This window comes from Pongo abelii, chromosome 10, assembly GCF_028885655.2.
Source record: "Pongo abelii isolate AG06213 chromosome 10, NHGRI_mPonAbe1-v2.0_pri, whole genome shotgun sequence".
Classification (NCBI taxonomy): Eukaryota; Metazoa; Chordata; class Mammalia; order Primates; family Hominidae; genus Pongo; species Pongo abelii.
Genome location: NC_071995.2, coordinates 52709499 through 52733161, shown reverse-complemented (window position 1 = coordinate 52733161; position 23663 = coordinate 52709499). Strand labels below are relative to the sequence as shown.

Below are 23663 nucleotides of genomic sequence, written 5' to 3'. Positions count from 1 at the left end.
GGCGCTTTTCAAATTTTGTTCCAAGACCATATAGTTTCCATTTTTCTTTCCAAAGCCAAACATCCTCTGGTAGCAAGAGCATCTTCTTTTCTGACAAGCTCTGCAGAAGAGTCCACCAACATCTCAGGCAATTTAGTGTCAATGTTTCTCAGTGCAATTGAATCTAGCGGCCGACTATTCTGCCACAGGATCTGATCATGCATGTCTTTGCAAACTATGCCTCTCCTTTTTTCTTTCTCCTCCTAAGCTCTCGGGATTTTCTGGGACATGACTGTGTTGCTCATGAATCACCAGAGGTGGGGTTGGGAGCCCAAAAATCATCTGTGTGGGCTTCAGCTTAAATCTCTGCAGGCAGGTAGCTATGGAAACATCTAGAAGAAGCTAAAAATAGCCATATACTTTTTCCCACAATGCAACCCCTCCTCCCTACTATTTGTTTATGAACTGCATATACAGAAAGAGCAATACCTTGGCTCTTTCATTTGAGACTTAAAATGATGCTAAGGAATTTTTCAATGCAAGGGTGGGAAGAGGGGAGCAGCTATAGATCTAGTCCCTGGTCATTGATTTTATGGCCTATCCGATAACCCATGGAAGGCCTGGGACTTGAGTGATGGACATAAAGTCTCAAATCATCGTGCTCGGTGAGAGAGCATCAGTAGCTCCAGGCCCATGTCCACACTGCTGTTGTAGGTTCCACAGAATGCCCCAAGACCCACCAAAGGCTATTCCTCATAAAGAGAATAGAAATACTTGGCAGATTATAACTAAAGAAGAGAAATGTAGGATAAGCACTCAATAAAAATTTGTATCCAATGAATACAAGTGAGTTTTGCTTTGGACAAATCAGAAATTTTATCAGTGACATTTTAAATGTAAATTGTATTGAAGTTCAGCATACATATCAGTAACATTTTCCTTTTTAATATAAATTATATTGAAGTATAATATACTTACTGAAAAATAAATGAGTATTAAATATGTAGCTGAGGCTAGGCACATGGCTCATGCCTGTAACCCCAGCACTTTGGGAGCCCAAGGCAGGAGGATTGCTTAAGCCCAAGAGTTCAAGACCACCCTGGGCAATGTACCAATACTCCATCTCTACAAGAAAAAAAAAAAAAAAACAGTTTTTTAAAATTAGCCAGGCATGGCAGCACCTTTAGTCCTAGCTACTCAGGACAGGAGATTGAGGCAGGAGCCTCGCTTGGGCTTAGGAGTTCAAGGCTACAGTGAGCTATTCTCACTGCGCTCCAACCTGGGAGACAGAGTGAGACCCTGTCAACAAATAAATAATAGGCAAATAAATAAATACATAAATAGCTCAATGAATTTTCACAAACGGAATACACCCATGAAACCTAAAGCAGAGCATCGCCAGCATTCCAAACGCCTCCTTTCCGTCCCTTTCGTTCACTATCCTGCCTCCAAGGGTAACAAATCCCCTGACTTGTAACATCATAGATATGTTTGGGATTATTTTGAACTTTATAGAAATAGGGTCATATAACATGTACTGTTTTATGTGTGTTTCTTTTGCTTAGCATTATGTTTATGATGCTTACCCAAGTATTCGCATGCAGCAGTAACTCATTGTTATTATTGTGTAATATTAAGTTGTATAGTTATTATATAATTGTTTAATTTTATAATAAATAGGGACTTGGAGGCTACCATTTTTTGGTTATCATGACTAGTATTTACTTGGGGGAACCTATACAGGCATGTCCATTGGGTACAATCTAGAAATGGAATTGTAGTCTATTTAAATTGTACCTCTAGTACTAGTAGGCCTTAGTAGTGGCACTACTGTGCAGCTACAACACAAGCATTAAATACAGTAGTAAATTGTAATATTCTAGTACTTGACTATATTAGCTATCATGCTGTTTTTAGTAGTAATAGTAAATATTATAGTTACACATGTTTGTAGTATTATACCACAACATATTTTATGCAATTATATATTAGGAAGAGAAAAATATATTTATAGTTCTAGGTGCATTATTAGAGTTACCTATTCTTAACGAGCTTGGCTATTATTTCATATTTTATAATGAACCTTTGATGTAGTATTTTTCATAAGGACATATTAAAATTCAGATTTTGGTAAACATGGTTGATTTTTTTACTACTGAAAGGAGTTACAAGCAAAAGATATATCTATATCTATCTATCTACACACACACACACACATATATGTGTGTGTGTGTGTAGTGACTTATTTTGTAAAATTTAGGCAGAACTTGACCTACAGATATTTGGTTAGTAAGCCTATTCCCACTGTTACACACGCCGTGAAGTGATACTCCAGTGGCCTGAGAGTAATCTGGATTGCTGGAGACTGATAAAGAGAAAAGCTCCTTTAGGACCAGCACCAGTGGATGCACTTCAGTTTCTCTGCTAACTCACATTACTGACCCTTTTCCCCTCCAACCTCCACTTGAGATTACATTTAAAGCACCATGAACAACTTCCATGTAAAAGCTTTAGGAAAGCAAACTCCACAAAATTCACAACATATCAGTGTTTGAAGCAGACTTAAATGATGATAATATCTAGGGATCCAAATTCTCTTACATAATATTTGAGAACAAAACAGCCACGATGAGCCAGGACTAGAATCTGGATGTGCTGATCGCGTTTCAAAGCTCTGTCACAGATTACTTCACACACCTGTTTTTGGACAGAGAGAATTTCTTGCTTGTTTGTAAAACTGAGCTGTCTCTCACCACCATTTGTGCTGATTTCTGTTTGTTCTTCTGTTGGAGATGGTAAATGTTTGATAAGACCATGTCTGAAAATTTTTAAATATCTCTAACCAGGATACGATTTCTGCTGTTTCCTGAATGACATGATATTCAGCAATAACATGGTTCAGAGAGAAGGAAGGAAGTGTGGGTGGTTAAGGTGATCTAAAAGTTTTAAGAAAACCTAGAAATTTGTATTTGTGATTTGGAAATCATGGCACGCAAACCCCTGCTTCTATGAATGTAATTCTCCAGTTTTGCTTCAATATTCTTTCTTTCCTGTTTTACCTAAAGACCGAAGAATCATTGCTAAGTTGACTTTTGTCCTTTAGTCCTGTGGCCAGGACAACAGAAGCACAATCTAAAATATAGTGCATTCCAGCCCCAGTTTCCCAAATTACTTCTATGAATTTTTCAGACAAGTAACCACTCTGTCTTTGTTTTCTCCAACATAAAAGCAAATTAAATACTACTGACTCTCATTGGAAAAGAATATGAATATGTGTGAGTTTTTCCATGAGAAAGCTCCTTGGAAAATGTAGTAAGTGACTTCAACCTGTAAGACTGTTTTTGGTTTAGATACTCTGAAGAAGGATTTTCTGAGGAAGCAGGACAGTTTATCTACAATGGTGAGTATAGGTTCTGTCCATCTATTTTTCTTCTACCTGGAGAGTGATATACCGGTGCGTGTGTGTATGTGAGTGTTTATGCACATGTACATGCATAGGCATGCAAAAGAGTCCCCGAGTGTTCTTAAACTGGCTGCAAAACACTGTTGGTGGTCACAAGGCTTCAGGAAATCCAGAAGAAAGTGCTGGTTCAGAGCCCACAGGCTCACTAACAGTCATAGGCTATCTTCTGCTAGTGGTTGCTCAGATAACAACCACTGCTATAGGAAAAGAACTTTATAAAATATGTGTTTATATGGGTGTGAGTGCACACCCCCATGTGTTTGCTGTTTGGCAGGGGATTGTGTACATAACTATGTGATATAGGGGAAAGGTTATAGGTGAATGCATGTGATTCTTTCTGAATCAAAAATGAATATGACTTCTGAGGTGATATATGTGCAGTTTGTGGTAATTTGACAAATGTGGGTATCTAGTATAATTATCTGGTTGTGCAAGTCTAGTCTAAGGGCATGTGAAGATGTTCGTGTATGCAGGGGTGTGCGTGTGCATGTGTATATGTTCCATCCTGGTTTTCTGTGACCCTCACCTGATTATTGGACAGGCTTCTGCAGCCATGGGACCAGCTTTGAAGATGACTTGACCCTGGGAGCAGAGGGTAAGTGGCACAGTTCTCTGAGGTTGGGATGAGAAAACAGGATATACATTGGTTGAATTCAGAATAGGATGGAAGTGCAAAACTTCAAAAAGAAACAGCCCATCCATGGAGTCTTATCTATAGGGAAAGGGCAGTCTCATTATTATCTAATGTAAAATACAGAAGGCATCACATGCCCAGAAACACCTCCTCATCAGCCTGCCATGACTCCTACTGGTTCATCACTGGAACTTTCCTTTGGCCCCTGGGATGATAACATATAAAATTACTATAAAATTTGCTGCCCAGATAGCCTTAAGACTGTTTTCTGTACAGAAACTCCAAACAAGTCTGTGCACTGGGTGTGAAATAGAGACTATACTGCGGGAGGAGAAGGACATCAGTAAAGAATGAAAGCACAGCAACCTACCAGTGTCTCCTGGGACCTGTAAAGACTTGTGTAGGGGGACAGGAACACTAGCCAGGAAGGCCAAGTGACTCTATCCTTTTCAGGACAGAGGGGCTCTTGCCTACACATCAGTCATGGGTCAGAAGTTCAGAGGCTTAAGGCCAGTTACTCTCTGGCATATCTGTCCCTATTCCAGAACTGTGTTAGGTAATCTTGAGGCCCCAAGAAGTGCAGAATTCACGGGGTCCAGCTAGCCTGTCATAGTCACAAAAGGAAACAGAGAAGACTGAGTTTTAAGTTCAGAGGGGCAACACAGGTGATTTTCATTTTTCCTTCTAATTTGCTCTTTGCTTCTCTGTTTCTTGTCCAGCCACACTACTGGCCGCCAATGGCAAACTCTTCTCCAGGTAAGTGTTAGGTTCGGCCAGGGTGAATGATGTCTCCTTTAAGAATCAATGAATTGGGGTAGGTCAAAGAGATTAAAATAAAGAGCTAAAGATTCACATTAGAGAGTGAGACTTTCCAATGAACAACCACTGCATAGACTAAAAGGTACCCTTCAGGGGGTGAATAAGCCCAGCAGGGATTCCTTGAAGCCAGGGTGCAGACTGGAAACAAGATTTGTATGACAACAGCTTTGATCTCTGCAGGAGTTTCCTCGAGACAGCCAGGCCTTGCCAGCTACTTGATCTTGGCTGTAGTTTGGCTTCCAGCAGCATGACTGGGGGGACCAACAAGACTAGTTCAAGGTAGGTACTGAAGTTTGGCAGGGTGGAAGGGTGGAGAAGATGAGAAGCATAGGAGAATGGAACCAAGAGCCATTGCCTGTTTTTTCTGGGATATCTTACTGGAGCTTTTATGCACTTTTACTGCATACTTGAAAAATGTGACCACATTTGTTTCAAGAATTGTGAAAGATGCAGAGGAGTCTTCTCAGAGCTGAATACTATGTGTAAAATACAGGTGTCTCCTCCCACTGAAACTTGTACCCCAGGAGGTATAGTATTGGTACCATCACAGTTCCAAGACTCAGAGTAGGTGCTCAGTAAACAATGTATTGATTAATTGACTAATTTGTTGATTGAATGAAGCAATAAAATATTAATTCATTCAGACAGGCAGGCCAGGCAATGACTGTATGGAATTTGAAAAAGATGAAGCAGCACTATTCACAATAGCAAAGACATGGAATCAACTCAAATGCCCATCAGTGATAGACTGGATAAAGAAAATGTGGTTCATATACACGAATACTAGGCAGCCATAAAAAGGAATGCATTCGTGTCCTTTGCAGGGACATGGATAGAGCTGGAAGCCGTTATCCTCAGCAAACTAACACAGGAACAGAAAACCAAACACCACATGTTTTCACGTCTAGGTGGGAGCTGAACAATGAGAACACATGGACACAGGGAGGGGAAAAATACACACTGGGACCTGTCAGGGGATGGGGTGAGAGGAGGGAGACCATTAGGAAAAATAGCTAATGCATGCTGGGCTTAATACCTTGGTGATGGGTTGATAGGTGCAGCAAACCACCCTAGCACACATTTACCTATGTAACAAGCCTGCACTTCCTGCACATGTACCCCAGAACTTAAAATAAAAATAAAAAAAGAAAAGATGAAGCAGACAAATAGCTGAATGATTTAACAGGGTGGACAAAATATACACACAAATAACTCTTTAAAAAAGATGAAAAGTTGGGAAAACTACTATGATATAATGAAAAGTATCTGAAATTTGAAGTCAAAATTTGAATTTGAGACCTGGTTCTGAGACCTAAATTTTGTTACATGACCAAGTTTAGTAATTTATCCTCACTGAGCCTTAGTCCTAGTTCATACCCTAGTTCAATTTAGTCAGAATGTCTGGAGATGGGATTCAAATATATGCATTTTTAAAGCCTGCAAAGGTGACCCTAACATGTAGCCATGGTTGAGAAGCACTGATCCAGTTTTATGCCCACAATTCACAGATAGGGAAACTTAGGACCATGAAGATAAAAGCTGGCAAGCACAAGAGTAGATCCAGGGATTCCGACTGTCCAGCTATTAGCTAAACAAGATGGTCCCTATTTGATCAAAAAGCCCAGCATACTTTCTGAAGAGAGTGATAGTGATTATTCAAAGCCTCAAATAATAATAGCTTCCCTTAGCCTCACTGTCTGAAACACAATTACTAAGCTCTAGTGTCACCCAGGTTGGTGGAACTCCGATTTAGACATAAATCCAGGTTGATACCATAAGGAGAGAGCGCGTGCATGTGATCTTCTGTGACACAGGACTTCTGTACTGAAAATAGTGCTAGAAAGGAGCATATCTCTCAAAATCAGGTTTTGGATGTACTTACTGATTACTTTTTGCCCTAAGATCAAGAATAAAAATGTTTACCTTCAGGGGTTCTATGTTTCTTACATATTCATTGATTAGTTGTCCCACGCAACAACCACTGGGGCAAGTCGGATGGCAAATTTGGGAACTGAGCACTTAATGATGCAACTGTGAAATTTATTTATATCTATACTGCTCTTATTTTTCAAAATCCTTTCATATTTACTTAAATTTTTATTCATCTGCAATAAGTTGTTCAGAGTACTGTACTAAAGTTTTAATCAGTTTTTGTAACTAGGGTTGGATTGTAGTTTCCATGTTTCCAACAGATAATTTAGGTTCAGAGAAGTGAAAGTTTTTCTCAAAGTCACGGTGAAAAGTAGAGAAATGGACAGAAAAGAATTTCAGTCTTCTGACACTTTTATTAGATATTCTGATATTCTGAATTACCATATGTCTCAAAGTTGTCCCTTATTTACCCAAACTCCCTCATTTCAGCATCTCGGAAATTCTGGACAAAGTGCAAGAAGATGCAGAAGATGTCCTCTTCAGTCTGGGCTTTGGCCAAGAGGATCACAAAGACACTTCTCGGATACCCGCCCGATTTTTCACCACCCCCTCTCAGGCCAAGGGCATTGATTTCCAGCTCTTCCTGAAGTCCCAGGTGCGGAGGATTGAAATGGAAGACCCCTGCCTCATGCTGGCCAGTGAGTGTCCCTCCCAGGCACCTGCTCTACTTCCCTTTTCCTTTAGATTTTCACAGCAGGGCTCAGTGGCTTCAAATCCTGCTTTCTCGTGGTTATCTTTCACCCTTTGCCTATTGTGTCTATTTCCTCTTATGTTGTCTTCAATGAAGATGGAGAACTCTATCTGATTCTTTCTCTTAAAGAAATAGCCTTTAAGAGACTTCAGGCCACTACTGCTTCCTTTAGGCTTTCTTGCCTTTCAGTCAATCATATCAGCATGATGTCTATAAATCTTAGCCCTCTTTTTTATTTCCCAGTTGGAATATCTTCATGGGATGGGGTGTCAAGAAGTCATGAAATTCCAGAAAAAGTGTTAGAAATCTAAAAGGGAGAAACACTAGTAGGAAAATTGGAAGCTTCTCCCTGAATTTTGAGCTTTGGGGAGCCTTCTGAAGGGAGAGATTTAAGAACATTTGCTGATGAACCCCAGACTCACCATCTTTAACTCTTGTACCCAGGCAGGTTTAAGCAGGTGCAAACACTGGCTGTCACTGCTGATGCCTTCTTCTGTCTCTACTCCTATGTGTCTAAGACACCTGTCCAAAAGTTCACACCATCCCACATGTTCTGGAATTGCAACCATCCAACTGATGTGCCATCCATCAGGATTCTGTCCCGAGAGCCTGAACCCCAGTCACCCAGAGACCGCCTTCGGAAAGCCATCTCCAAGATGTGTCTGTACACATGCCCCCGAGATCGGCCACCACCACCCCACAACACCCCCAAAAGGAACAGTTTGGACCAAGTTGTGTTGGAAGTGATGGATAAAGTGAAAGAAGAGAAGCAGTTCCTCCAGCAAGACTCTGATTTGGGGCAATTCTCACAGGAAGTTCCTGTGCCCCCTGTTGAGGGTAAAAAGTTAGCCACTTCTCCCTATCCATGTGTCCTCTGCTGCAAAGAGGAAACACAGCAGGGGATGTCCACCGTGTTAGCACCATCACAAACTCTGGATTCGAACCCCAAGATACCCTGTTGCACACATTCTCTGCCCATAGAAGATCCACAGTGGAGCACAGACCCAGCTCAGATAAGGAGAGAGCTGTGTAGTCTACCAGCCACCAATACGGAAACCCATCCAGCCAAGGATGAGACTTTCTGGAAAAGAAAGAGCAGAGCAAGAAAGAGCCTCTTCCAGAAGAATCTCATGGACAGGAAGGTTAAGTCCTTGGACCTGTCCATCACCCAGCAGAAATGGAAGCAGAGTGTAGACAGACCAGAATTGCATCGGTCTTTAAGCCAGCAGCCACAGGACACTTTTGACTTGGAGGAGGTAAGTGGGTTGGAGGTGAGGGAGAGACTGGCAGAGAAAGACTGTAGATTCTTTCCTAGAAGATGAAGGGTTAGGACCCTTGGGGGAAAAAAAAATCCAGGCTTCCTGTCCTAGCCAGATATACCACTTTCTGATTTGAATTCAGGGTTAATATACAGGGGGAAAGAGAAAGAGGCCTGGTTTCCTAAAAGCAGTCGAGTTTTCAGAGCTCCTTTGGTAATACTTACCTGATCTGATTGCCATTTAATGTTCTCCTTAAGTACACCTGTCATTACCATTTGTTGTGGTCCCCATGAGATTACAAATGGAGAGCAGTTTTACACAAAGCTAACCACTCTTAAATAAAATAAATTCTCCCTTACCTTGACAAATATCTAACCATAAAGACCCAGAAGTCCAGATTTCAATCTAGGATTCTCAGACTCTTAGGACTTCTGTGCTAGAATGTGACAGTGTGAGCAGAACCACTCCCCAGCTCCTGACCTGTTCCCTTCTCTTCCCGTGCCCAGACCTGTCCTATACCATAAGGGACCTTGCATGTCCATGTTGGTCACCCGAGCCTGCACATCCAAATGCCACAAGCTCCCACCTACACAAACAGCCATTGGTCATCATTTGGGCCTAGACTGCATACACTACTGGAGAGGTCAGCCCTTGAGAGAACAGTCATCAGGCAAAACCAATGCACATTCCTGCAACCGGCTTGGGGCCATTTGACCAGCAAACTTTGTGATTCTGGGTAACCAAAGAATGTTCTAGAAGGAATAGTGCAGGACTAGGTGGGCACATTCTCTAAGTCCACCAACCCTTCTGACCCTCTAAGACTCAGAACTCCTCTTGCCTGGGTCTATGGAAGGTACTTCCATGAAGTGTTGGGATCTCTTTAAAAACCTTTTAAATCCTTGCCACAAAAAGAAGCCGTGATTATTTGAAATATCATTTGCATGTATGTCACCTCTCCTTGAATGTAGAGCTACACCTCCGCTCCTGCCTTCCTCATTACTGTGTCCCTGACACCACAGAAGAGGCTGTCTCTCAAGTACACTCAGCCTCCTTCCCCTACAGCTACCTGCCACCTGCACCTTTCCTTACCCCCTTTCCCCCTTGGCTCTGGCTGAGTTCTGTGGGATCTTGGTTACAGGTGCAAAGCAACAGTGAAGAGGAGCAGAGTCAGAGTCGCTGGCCCAGCAGACCCAGGCACCCCCACCACCACCAGACTTTTGCTGGCAAAGACTCATGAAGTAAGTGGGCCTCTCTCAGGCAGTTGTCAAACCTGGCTGCACATTGTAATCAAATGAGGAAGGTTTTTTTTTTTTTAACCCCATAATAAAGGGTCCCACAACCTGTAATTTTGATTTAATTGGAAACCAATGACTAATTATTTTAAGCTTCCAGGTAATTCTATTATGGCTGGAAAATACCTCTCTAGATCAATGATGCTCAGGCTTTGGCAGGCATCACAATCACCTGGAGGGCTTGTTAAAATACAAATGACCGGATCCCAACTCCCAGAGTGTCTGATTGAGTTGGCCTGGATAGAACCAAAGAATTTGCATTTCTAAGAAGTTCTCAGGTGATGCTATTGCTGCTGGTCTGGTAATCACAGTCTGAGAACTGCTGTTTCAGAAGACATTGTGTAGAACTTTAATATTCAAACTGTAGTCTACAGATACAAGGAGCATCAGCATCCCCTGGGATTTTGTTAGAAATGTGGATTGTCAGCCCCCACCCCAGACCTAATGAATCACAGTTTTACCAAGATCTTTAGGTTAGATAATTGATTGCATATTGAAGTTTGAAACTCATTGTAGTAGAAGTTTTGTAACAGGTGAGGACCAGCCATGGAAGTCAATATCCCAACACCTGCTTTCAGCTATGTTCTAATCAGCCCACATCATTGGACTCAGAGCAGACTCCTCAATGTACCTCACAGCTATGCTCATTTAGGGTCTGAGCTCCCTTCTGCAACTATGGTCGGATGAAGGTAGCTTTCCCTCCCCTTCTCAAAGCAGGAAATGAATTTCACATTGTTATTTATTGCAGCTAAAATTTCTTTCCTCCAGATATGAGTTTTTCAGTATTAATTTTTTCAGAAATATCTCTTATACCTTGAAATAGTTTGGCCAGTAATTTATTACTTAAACTAATGAAAATTAGTCTTTCTGTAGTTTTAACCACCTATCTACTACAACCACAAAGAAAATGGCATAAGGGATAATGGTATTTTCCCCAGATAGTATAAATTACAATCTTTATTGAATTAAGTAAATAAATCTTGCTTAGAGATTCCTTTATTTTGGATATCTTGGTACCATTTTCTGCATTTTCTATTCTAATTGTTTTCTTGGTTAATACTCCAAAATTTCAGTGGCACTTGCTCAGACACACAAAGATATTTACAATTCTAACTGTTCTAATTCTAATTCTCTGTGGTTTTAGGAATCTAATCACTCTTGTTTCTCTCTTACCTGCTACCTACATCTCAGGGTATATGAATCATATGTATATATTTAGTCACTCACAAAAGAGGTAAATAGCAGAAGGCATCAATATGTCATATGCACTTCAAGAAGTTTCAGATGGTTTCAGTTGCTGGTCTGGCACGTTAGGAGCTAGAAGCGGCCACTCCACCCAAACAAGTAAAAAGCTGAACAGACTGAAAAATTAGTAACCGTTCTAGACCCATCAGAGAAGTGGGTCACAGGGCAAACCACTTCTCCTCAAATTAGAGAAATAGGCAAATGCAAAGATTTATGACTTGTTAGAGCAAAAACCCCAAAGCATAAACTCCCCCAGGAATCAGAACCACAGTAGAGAATCCACACAATAACCGAGGAATTACTGGATGCTCAGCATGGACCGGTCTGAGACATAAAAACTCTAGGGAGACCCAGTCATTGGGAGGCCCCTTATTTCTGGGAGTCTTACTTCTAGGAGCTCAACCAGGTTCTCACAGGAAATACTGGAGAAAAATCCCCTAGTGTTTCCCGCAGGGAACGGGAGAAAGGAACCATTTTGAAATGCAACAGAGCATTCTATTCCTCTTAACAAAGTCTTCCCTCGGGAGAAACTAGATACCAAAAACCTAACCGGATGAGGTTTTATCAGAAACTAATCGACCTGAAGCAAGGGAAACACTCAACTCCAGCCTACTCTAGCCATCCCGTCCCATTAAAGGGGACAGAGAGGATGAGAAGCACAGGTGAGAGTTACAATCCAGAGGCACAGGCTCACTGGAAGACTGAGACCTAACCATAAGACCATGGAACACTTCCCTTCTCCCTAAACCTTACCACCACATTACTAAAAGCCTATTTACATCAATTTCTTTTATTCAGTACATCGCGTCCAGTTATAAAAAAAAAAAAGACATAGTAAAAGGCAAAAACAGATTAAAGAAACAGAGAAAACATTAAAACCAGTCTCAGATATGACAGGGGTGTTAGGATTATCAAACTGGAAATTTAAAACAACTAAAATGATAAGGACTCTAATGGATAAAGTAGTCTGTGTGCAAGAACAGATGAGCAGAGAGATGGAAATCCTTAGAATTAAAAAAAAATGCTAGAGATAAAAAATGGTGTCACAGAAATGAAGAATGCCTTTGATGGGCTTATTGGTGGACTGGACATGGCTGAGGAAAGAATCTCTGAGCTTGAGACTATAGCTATAAAAATCACCAAAACTTAAAAGCTAAGAGAAGACTGAAAAAAATAAAAGAGAATATCCAAGAAATGTGGGACAGTTACACAAGGTGTAACATGCATAATGGAAATTCCAGAAGGAGAAGAAAGAGAGAAAGAAATAAAAGAAAGATCTGAAACAATAATAATTGAGAATTTCCCCCAAATGAATGTCAGATACCAAACCACAGATCCAGAAAGCTCAGAGAACACCGAAAAGAAGAAATGCAAAAAAAAAAAAAAAAAAAAACACACAAAAATCTACACCTAAGCATATAATTTTTAAACTACAGAAAATCAAAAGTAAAGGGGAAAATCATAAAAGAAGCCAGAAGGAAAAAACACCTTACCTATAAAAGAACAAAGATAAGAATTACATGCAACTTCTCCTCAGAAAATGTGTAGTATATTTTCCACAAGTAGGTTCTTGCCAAGAATTGAATTTACTCTAAAATGCAACACTTTGCTTAAGTGTTGTTTGTCCAGCAGATGTCAGCCTTGCACAAGAAAAAAAATGCCAAGATGTTCCACAAAGCAGGCTGTGTGCAGGATTTATATGGTTATACATTTCTGGGCAATCTATGCAATGCCCGGAACACAAGTTCCTCTCACAAACCTGTCCCAACTTTGTCTAAAGGTCAGCATTTTAAAACATCAGAATTGAATTGCTAGGGAGAAAGTATTGCTAGGAGTCATACATTTCAAGTACCTAACTAGATTCCATTTTCTGCCAGTGATGGGGCTTCATTACAGCAGGAGAGGTAATGGTTTAAAATGCTGTATTTTATTGATTCTAAGGCACACATTTTTCCACACTTTAACATCTCTGAAATTAGGTTGTGCCTTAAAATTTGTAGTGTCAGCCAATTTAGTTGTCTTTTTTTGCCTCCTTAAGTGGAATGTAAAATAATTATGAGTCTTACAAAAAATGGTTTATCATAATCAATGAAATAGAATAACTTTATAAATTAAATGCACTTTTTCTCTCAAGTAAATTAGGAAAATATTTTGTGATTTTTTTTCTATGATTACATAGAAGAATAAGAGATCTCTTCTTTCCTGACACAGTCTTTGGCTGAGGAAGGGGTCACAGTAGTTCCCAAATTTTTCCAATGTCCTGTGCATTTGTTTAACCATCTTTTCACAAAGCTATAACCTATTTCTCTCAATCCACTCCTCTATTACCCTTTAAGAAATCTCAGGAAGCGGAGAGAGCTATAGCAACAGCTCAGTACTGCCAATATTAAAGCCTGTGTGATAAATATGGAAGGGGGAAGTTCACTCACCACAATCAAAGGCAGAGCTAAGTGGGATAATTTTTTCAGTTCTGCTGGGAAATAGTCCCACTTCTCCCTTTTTCAGAGTCTGTAATTATTTCCTGGAGATTAATGATCTTCCATTGTAATGTCGTTTCAAGTCCCAGGTATTAACTACTACTTGTTAGTAGTGGATAGGAAGTGGTAGCAGCACTCAGCCAGCCACCGTGTAGTGTTGTGCAGCCCATGCATAGCCCAGAGACACCCAGCTGAGTAGGCAAATGGGAATTAGAATCCAGCCCTACTGAGCTTGCCATCCAAAAACTCTAGGGCTTTCATCTTCTAAGAGCGAGCTCCATTTTTTTCTAATTCATTCACATAAGGTGAGTGCGTTTCTGTAATTAGCACAAGGGCACTGCTGTGGTTTGAATGAGTCTCACAAAGTTGGTATATTGGAACCTTAATCCCCAATGCAGTGCTGAGAGGTCAAACCTTTGAGGGGTGATTAGGTCATGAGGGCTCTGTCCTCATAAATGGATTAATGTCACTATTGTGGGAGAGGATTCGTTATCTCAAGTGAGCTTGTTATAAAACCAAGTTTGGCTGTGTCTTGCTTTCTTGCTCTCTCATGCTCTCTTCCCCCTCCATCTTCCACCATGGGATGATGCTACAAGGAGGCCCTCACCAGATGCGGGCTTTTGACCTTGGATTTGCCAGCCTCCAGAATTGTAAGAAATAAATTTCTTTTCTTTAAAAATTGCCATTATCTGTGGTATTGTTATGGCAACACGAAATGAAGTCAAACAGGCAACTTTTCTATTAAAAGAGGACCTTGACCCCCAGCCAACAGCTTTCTTCACTTGCCACCTTCTCATTTAGTCTCTGCTGGGAAAGAGGTTTTAATCTTCCTCCAAGTTCCTGAGAAAGGATGACCCACATCTTTCCTCATAATTTCCACCATGCTCAAAAATGTCAAATTCACAGCCCTTTCTATTGGTTTCCTGTGTTGACATTTAAACCGCTTGACCTTTATCTCACTTATAAGAGGCAGAGCCAAGGAGAAAGTTTTTATTTTTTGTTGTTCTTTTTGTTTCTTTTACCAGATCTGAGGTAGCACAGGTCAATATTTATTCTCTTTGTGAAGTGACCATATCTAGAGGTGGAAGTTTTCATTTTTATGGTCAACCCTGCTGGTGGTAACAGAAGAGACAGGAGGGACTAGGTGGGAATGCTCGTTCAGAGCATGAGACAAAGAAGAAAACTAGTTTGAGATACCCCCAAATGGTAGGTAACTCAAAGCACTATCTGTTTTGTACTTGGTGGAACCTTTGTAAGTTGGGTAGCTACAGTCTTTTCTTTGATGTAAGATTGTCCTGTATGATAATATTACCAATAACAACAAATATATATAGGGATTACTACATAGCAGACAGTATCTTTAGCACTTATGGATATTAAATCATTTCATCCTATGATATAAGGTCTTTCATTATTCCCCATTTTATAGATGATGATACTGGACACAGTTATTTTTATATCAAAATAAATTCTGAAGAGGTACTGTCAGATGTGAAATGTAGGAAGAGATTAAACAAGGGGGAGGGATGGTGGGAGGACATCATGAAAATGTGAATATTTTTCCACCTCATTTACAATTCTTACCAATGTTGTTTTGCCTCTGTTGGGAAAATACAATTAAAAGCAAAATCTCCTCCCACCCCAGGAAATCGCTCCACAAAGGTGTAAAAGAAAGAAAGTTTTATTTTTGAATACCATTGAAGCAGACTATGATATGCATTACAGAACATCCACTAAACAGATTGCAAAGACAGAACGAAATCTTACCCTTGTACACAGCCAAGCAGATACAACCCATTACATGGCTGTTGTCAAATAAACAATACTTTGTCCTCAAGTAAGAAGACTTAACAGAATCATTTGTCACTCACAGTTCACCCTATACTTACCTGGTAATCGGAGTGGTCATCTGTGTCAGTCAATTGGCTTTATGCAAAGAAAAAAATAAACTTCTCATATTTTTAAGACAGGAAGTGGTTTTGCAAGTTAAAACAAAGTGCTTAAGTTAGATGCCCACCTGCCCATGGAGACTGGAAGAGAGAGGTGCTACCTTCCTTGATGATTACATCTCAAAGGGATGGCTGTCAACCTTTGCCCATTTTTTTAATTGGATGATCTATTTGTTTGTTTTGTTATTAAGTTGAAGAAGTTTCTTATATATTTTGGAATTATCATTTATTGAAAGAAGACATACAAGTGCCCAACAGGTATATCAAAAGATTCTCAATATCACTAATCGTCAAGAAAATGCAAATCAAAATCACAATGAAATACTACCTTAAACCTGTTAGGATGGCTACTAGTGAAAAGAAAGATACACGTTCACAAGGATGTAGAGTAACTGGAACTTCTGTACACTGTTGGTAAGAATGTAACATGGTGCAACGGCCATGGAAAAGAGTACTAAGTTTCCTCAAAAAATAAAAAGTGGAACTACCATATGATGTAGCAATCCTATTTCTGGGTATTTATCCAAAAGAATTGAAATCAGGATCTTGAAGAGACATTAGCACTCCTATTTTCACTGCAGCGCTATTCCCAATGACTAAGATATGGAAACAAACTTAATGTCCATCAGTGGATGAATGGATAAAGAAAATGTGACATATATATACAGTGAAATATTATTCAGCCTTTAAAAGAAAGGAAACCTTGCAATATGTGATGGCATGGATGAATCTTGTGGACATCATCTCTCTATATAAGACTTATATGAGACAATATTTCTGAAAATGCTATACAGTATAATTACTAGAGGCTCTTTCTACCAGAAGGACTGTGTAAAGTGGTGTGGATGAAGCCGGGACCTCCTCTTCTCTGCACATCCTCAAAAGCAATTCTTACATTGCTTTCTATGTGAATGTTGACACCTGATGTTGTGTGCCTTGGCAGCCTTGGAAGTAATCTTGGTGATCCATTTGAACTACAACTTAGAAAATGGGGATTATGCAATGCAGATAAAGATTATCTTTCTGCCTTCCACAGCCAAAGAAAGAATGAGACAGTGTAGATAAAGGGAAGCCTGAGGAAGAGAAAAGAAGATACAGCAGTGTTCCTTTGTCTGTGGTTTTGCATTTTGTGATTTCATTTACCTGAAATCCGTTTTATACTTGACTGGGCTCAAGAAAAGGACTTAGCAAGATCATGCAACTAGTTAGTGTCAGAGCCAGAACTAAAGCCCAGGTCTCCTGAGATCCAAGCGAAGACCATTTCCATCAGAGCATATGGCCCTGATTGAGCAGAAGTTTAGGCTGTTACTGTGGATCAGGGCAAGCCTCACTACCTGTACTTGGATCTGACCTTCATTTACTGTGTGCCTTGACCCTTTATGCTAAGTACCAATACTCTCACTACCTTTGTCACCACTGAAATGTACTTGCCTTCTTATAAAGTCACCAGCAAGAGGAGCATTATACAGAATAAGCAGAAATGTTCACAGGATGCTTTGAGTTCATAGTTTAGTGAAAAATATGACAAGAAAATCAGAAATTATTAATAATTTTCATTAAATGCCATAGGGACCAGAAATTAACCTTTCAGAAGATGACACTACTTTTTTTAACGATGTGTGTTGGCAAAGATGTAGAGAAGGTAGGCCGGGCACGGTGGCTCACGCCTGTAATCCCAGCACTTTGGGAGGCCGAGACGGGCGGATCACGAGGTCAGGAGATTGAGAGCATCCTGGCTAACACGGTGAAACCCCGTCTCTACTAAAAATACAAAAAAAATTAGCCAGGCCTAGTGGCGGGCGCCTGTAGTTCCAGCTACTCGGGAGGCTGAGGCAGGAGAATGGCGTGAACCTGGGAGGCGGAGCTTGCAGTGAGCCAAGATCGCACCACTGCACTCCAGCCTGGGCGACAGAGCGAGACTCCGTCTCAAAAAAAAAAAAAAAAAAAAAGTAAATAAAAAAAAGATGTAGAGAAGGTAAGTCTGGACAGATGTGTCCAACATTGAACAGGGAGAAGGTGGCTGAGGAGAGTAGAAAAAGGAAAAGCACAATATTGATATTCTAGGCAGAGAGAAAGATAAGTTCAAAGACAGATGAATGGAATACCGCAATATCTTATGAAACTACACCTTATGCCTAGTGGGAGAAAGGGGATGTGCTGGAGAAAGATCAGAACTGAAAATAAGAAAGATGAATAGAAAGGAAGTTATAAAACAAAGTCTCCTATGTTATTTTAAGTGTTTTCATTTAGTCTAAGATAGGAACCCCCTGAAAAATTTACAAAGGAAGTGATGTGATTAGATTTGTCTTTTAGAAAGATTATTCTGGCAGAAGTATGGGAGATGGACTGGGTAGGAAACCGACGGAGTAAGGAAAATAATTTAAGAATCTACTGCAGAAACCTAGGGAGAAACGTGATGATCAGAAACAAGCTGAAGGCAGTGGGAATGGAGGGGAGGACGAGTAAGATTTTGAGATATTCAGGAGGTAAAATATCTAAGCCAGGACCGATTAGACTTGTGTTTGGGGAAGAAAAATGGAATAAGGAACAGAAAGAAAGATAGCACATAGAGGTTTCCTCTTGGGCAACTAAATGGATGTAAATATCATTTTATTAAGAATGAAGTAAAATAGGAATAACAATTTAGAAGGCAAATATATTAAAGTATAATTTTCAAAAAGGTAAAATAATGACTCTCATGCAAATGTAGATAAACATGTTCAAAGACTTTACTCAACTCATTAATTACTGAAGGCACCAGCAATATGCTTGACCTGGTCCAAAGACTATTTGAGAAGTCAATTTATACAGAGAGATAATTTAATAGATTGCCATATTAGATACAAAACTGGTTAATATCCAATAACAGCATAAACTTTATCTCTGGGATTACTGGTTCCACTGGATGGAAATTATTTGCATCTCTACCCAACATAAATCACTAAGGTAATCTCTGTCCTTGCAAAAATATAAAATAGCAGTGTAAATAGAAAGTCAAGATTAACATTGTACTGAAAGAATATCTAGTCATCTTGTTTTACTACTTACAAAAAGCTGATGAGTTCATATCTGAACATGGTGAGTGTAAGGTACTTCTAAAATACTATGATAAAGAGGTCCATGTCTTCGTTGGTTTCTGTTGCTGTAATAGAACATTACAAACCAGGTATTTCACTTTATAAAAGAAATTTATTTGCTACAGTTCTGGGAGCTGGGAAGTCCAAGGTGAGGGCCTTCTTCCTGCATCATAACATGGCAGAGGATATCACATGGTAAAAAAGCAAGAGCATGCCATCCCAGGCCTCCCTTCCTCTTCTTATATAGCCAAGATTCCCATCATGGGGCCTCACCCTGATGAGTTTATCTAATCCTAATTTTTTCCCTAAGACCTCACATCTTGATACTATCACAATGGCAATTAAATTCCAACATGAATTTTGGAGGGCAAACTCAAACAGCAGTCCATAAGGCAGTTAGATAAAGGAATCTAGGAACTGAGCTTTTTGGAGTTCAAGGCTTACTTATAATAGGTGACGGCATGAGGAAAGATAGTTCACCAAAGAAAGTATGCAGAATCAGAATCTGAAGTAAAAAAAAAAAAAAAGAAACTCAGAAATATTAATATTTAAAGTTTTATCAAGGAACAATGTATATAAAGGAGCAATATTGATTAGAAAAAGGAGGTTGCAAATAAAAACCAAGTGATGTTTCTCTCAAGAAGGAGTAGTCTTCAGTAACATTTACCATAAAATATCCAATAGGAAGGAAAATGCAAAGATACCATTGTATTTGTGACTAGATAACAATTACTAACCTTGATAAGAATATTTTTATTTGGGTGACAAGGCTTTAAAATATTAATATGAAAAGTGAATAAGAAATGATGAAAAGAAAGTAGGTAAATAATTTTTTTCTAGGATGGTGAAAGTTTAAGCATACAGTAAATATTTCCCTGGAAGGAAAGAATCAATAGAATGGGAAAGGCTATGGTTTAGGAGGGAAGGGATTGTATTAGTCTGTTCTCACATTGCTATAAGGACCTACCTGAGAGGTTTAATTGGCTCATGGTTCCACAGGCTGTGCAGGAGGCATGGCTAGGGAGACCTCAGGAACTTTCATTCATGGCAGAAGGGGAAGGGGAAGCAAGAACATATTCACATGGTCAGCAGGAGAGAGAGAGAAGGGGGAAGTGCTACACACTTTTAAACAACCAGATCTCATGAGAATTCACTCGCTGTCATGAGAACAGCAAGGGGGAAATCTGCTCCTGTGATCCAATCACCTCCCATGAGGCCCCACCTCCAATACTCAGGATCACAATTCAACATGATATTTGGGTGGGGACACAGAGCCAAACCATATCATGGATGTTGATGGTGTGAAGTCACTGAGAACTGGGATGAGATGAGATCCAAGGCACTTTTGGAGAGTGTAGCTAGCCATAAAATAGTGTGACAGATATTTCTCTGAGATTAAAGGAAAGAAAAAATGGAAAAAAATTTTAAGTGTCAATATAGTTATATTGGTCATCTGGAGAGGAAGTCAAGAAAAATTCTGCCTATTTCTTTCTCTCTTTTTCCTGTGGGGTCATTACTAAAAAGTGTGAGTCAGGAAAAGAATGGTAAAAATTTGAGAATTCTACTGTGTAGAAAAAACAAGAGAAATAATTATTAATAGAAAATGCATTGCTAGTTGAATAGGTGAATAATGTTAGGCTCATTTCAAGGTACAGAACATGAATTGATAGTGGTTTAGTGATATTCTCCAACAGTGCTCAGCAATCTATACAAAAAAATAAAGGTATAAATATATGCTTTTATAAGTATTAAATAATAAGAGGTAAACTCTTGCAGGAATCTCACCTCATGATGAAAAGAGCAGAAACCCTAGGTCACATGACTCTTTGCTGCTGCTGCTAATAACTTTAAATATCACTTATAATACTGAGAAACATTTCCACAGCTGAGGTATGAAAGTTCCTACCAACCTCAGTACCCAAAGTTGTTTAAAAAATGCATGATATGTATCTTTTTTATTCCCATTGCAGGCTTTCTCCACTGCCACAACAGCATGTGGTCTGACAGAAGTGGCTTCATAGAAGAACCTAAAAGCCACCTCTTGCAGGAAACTGCACTGCCCTCAACATCCAGCCCCTACTCCTTGGTCCTCCAAACCCCCAAACTCTGCAGGAGAAAGGCAGCATGGAACATGGGGAGGAAGATCAGACTGAGCGATTTGGAATCCACATCCTAACGCTGCCACAAGCTGCATGCACAAAGACCTTAGGCACATTGCTTCATTTCTCTGTACACTGGTTTCTCTACTATGTGTGTATTAAAATATATAATGTGGACAATAGTAAACTGAACAAAGCCTTAATTTTCTCCCAAGCTTTGACATTGCCAAGGGCAGTTAGGAGACTTCAGGATCAAGTTTAGGGGACAAGTTTTTTTCTAATACTTTCAAAAGGCCCAAGTGAAGAGAGGAAGGACACCTCACTTTCTGGTTCTAAAAGCATGGTGCATCTCACAGTAGGATTCCCTCTGCACCTCTGTTCATCCCTGTGTTCCTAACTAAATTCCAGAAAATCTTCCACAACACCAGAGTCCTATTTTTCTTCTTGAGACCTCCTTTGAAGAAATCAACTTGGAGGCTCCTCCTTAAATCCAGTTTCTTTCTCTACCCAAAATTTTGCATCTTTAGTAGATGGAAAAGAGATAAATAGATGCAAAGAGATAAGTAGGATTCAGAGTCTCTTCTCCTAGCCATTGTGGGGGGAAAAAAACGCTATTTCTGCTGGCAGAAAACAATACAAAATTTTTTTTAAATCATGGCATGTTTTTAAAGTTAATTAACAGCTGTAGTTTGCTTTGGAAGTTAAATATTTTGTCAATAAACAGGGCTTGAGCACATGCAGTGCTCTCTTAGGCAGTATGTGGTTTCAGAGCATCTTGGACACATTTCTCCCTGAGAAAATATTAGTATTAATAGAATGGGAGAAGTAAGATACACGCATTTCCAGAAGTGTATTATTTGGCTGCCTAATAAATTGTGAGACAAAAAAATAATAATAATAAAAAAAAAAGACAGGAAGAGAGGGACTTGAGGGAATTTGAGGGAAATCATAACCAAAAGTTTAAAGGGAAAAATTACACCAGACATGATAAACAGAAGTTGATTTTGTTCTGATGCTATTGCCAGCATTAGGGGAGAAGGCACACACTAAGTCTGATACCTAGTGAGGCAGAGACAAAGGTCTAGGGTGGAAAAAATTTTAAACCATCTGTGTTTACTAATTCGCCATACCAAAAGAAAAAAATGAACTTTCTTCTATTTCATGATAAAAGATAGTTTTACAATTTGGAAAAAGCCCCCCACTCCAAGTTTCCTACCCTTCCCACCCACAGAAACCAGGAGACAGGGGAACTATCTTCCTTAATGTTTATATTTCAAAGAGGTGGTTCTCAGGTCCTAGAGAAAGATATTCCTGAGTTGTAAAACTGGGAAGAGGCTGGAAGAAGATTTATATCTCAAGAAATAGAAAGAACTACAGTAAATTTTCTAAAGCAAATATTCTTAAGGGAGGTCAAGGGCCTGAAGTCAGGAAGAAACCTATTCGGTCAAGCTGAGGGGAAAGTTAAGGCTATATCGTCACAAGAGAACAGAAATATCTGACGATATTTCATTCAAAGAACTGTATTTGTCCATTCTCACACTGCTATAAATAAATACCTGAGACTGGGTAATTTATACAGAAAAGAGGTTTAATTGGCTCACAGTTCTGCAGGCTATACAGGATCATGGCAACATCAGCTTCTGGGGAGGCCTCAGGGAGCTTTAACTCATGGTGGAAGGCAAAATGGGAGCAGGCATCTTACGTGGTGTGAGCAGGAGGAACAAAGAAAAGGGGAGGTGCTAACACTTTTAAATGACCAGATCTTGTAAGAACTCACTCACTATACAGTACCAAGGGGAGATGGTGCTAAACGATTAATGAAAACTCTACCCAGTAATCCAATCACCACCCACCAGGCCCCACCTCCAACAATGCGGGTTACAGTTTGACATGAGATTTGGGTGAGGACACAGATCCAAACTGTCAGGCCTCTGAGCCCAAGCCAAGCCATCGTATCCCCTGTGACCTGCACGTATACATCCAGATGGCCTGAAGCAAGTGAAGAATCACAAAAGAAGTGAAAATGGCCGTTTCTTGCCTTAACTGATGACATTACCTTGTGAAATTCCTTCTCCTGGCTCAGAAGCTCCCGCACTGAGCACCTTGTGACCCCCGCCCCTGCCCACCAGAGAACAACCCCCTTTGACTGTAATTTTCCACTACCTACCCAAATCCTATAAAACGGCCCTACCCCTATCTCCCTTCGCTGACTCTCTTTTTGGACTCAGCCTGCCTGCACCCAGGTGATTAAAAAGCTTTATTGCTCACACAAAGCCTGTTTGGTGGTCTCTTCACTCGGACCCATGTGACACAAACCATGTTAAGAACCTGAGAGACTAACAGCATCCTTGATCCCATCTCCATGAGGAAATAGGTTGGGGCTGCAGAATGAGGCAATCCCCACATTCAGTTTTGCCAGACACTACTCCTCAACAACTGAAAGTGGACAACTGAAAGGCATCTAGAGTGTGTGTCTATCAGAGATCTCATTTTGAAGGTAGCGGGGGTATGGTCAAGATAATCTCCTCTGTTCCCTAGGGGCTTCCTCAGTCTCTAGTCTCAGGCCACACAGACCATGAGGAGTGACAAATGGATCTGCACGGGAAACACCAGGGAGGGAGAAAGAAACAACACATGCTCCCCTGCTGCCCTACCCTCTCCACCCACCCCAAAGATTCTGAAAGAATTGAGTTGGTGAGTGCGAATATTTTGCAGCAAGTTCTATTATTAGCCCTGAGAACAAAGGC

At 40.1% G+C, this 23663-nt stretch overlaps 1 protein-coding gene across 3 annotated transcripts in view; it reads left to right on the top strand.

Annotated features, from left to right (window-relative positions):
• The window catches only part of TESPA1 (thymocyte expressed, positive selection associated 1), a 35140-nt gene extending 11951 nt beyond the window's left edge, over nucleotides 1-23189 (top strand). For 2 of the 3 annotated variants that reach the window (XM_063712163.1, XM_054527272.2), the window contains 8 exons: nucleotides 3330-3379; nucleotides 3984-4037; nucleotides 4796-4832; nucleotides 5076-5174; nucleotides 7257-7465; nucleotides 7963-8774; nucleotides 9916-10015; nucleotides 20788-23189. In XM_063712163.1, coding sequence (XP_063568233.1) covers nucleotides 3330-3379; nucleotides 3984-4037; nucleotides 4796-4832; nucleotides 5076-5174; nucleotides 7257-7465; nucleotides 7963-8774; nucleotides 9916-10014 — 1360 coding nt within the window. In that variant the 3' untranslated portion in view covers nucleotide 10015; nucleotides 20788-23189. The remainder of the gene's footprint in view (nucleotides 1-3329; nucleotides 3380-3983; nucleotides 4038-4795; nucleotides 4833-5075; nucleotides 5175-7256; nucleotides 7466-7962; nucleotides 8775-9915; nucleotides 10016-20787) is intronic. The other variant, XM_063712162.1, reaches the window with a different exon arrangement.
• The last annotated feature ends 474 nt before the right edge of the window (nucleotides 23190-23663 follow it).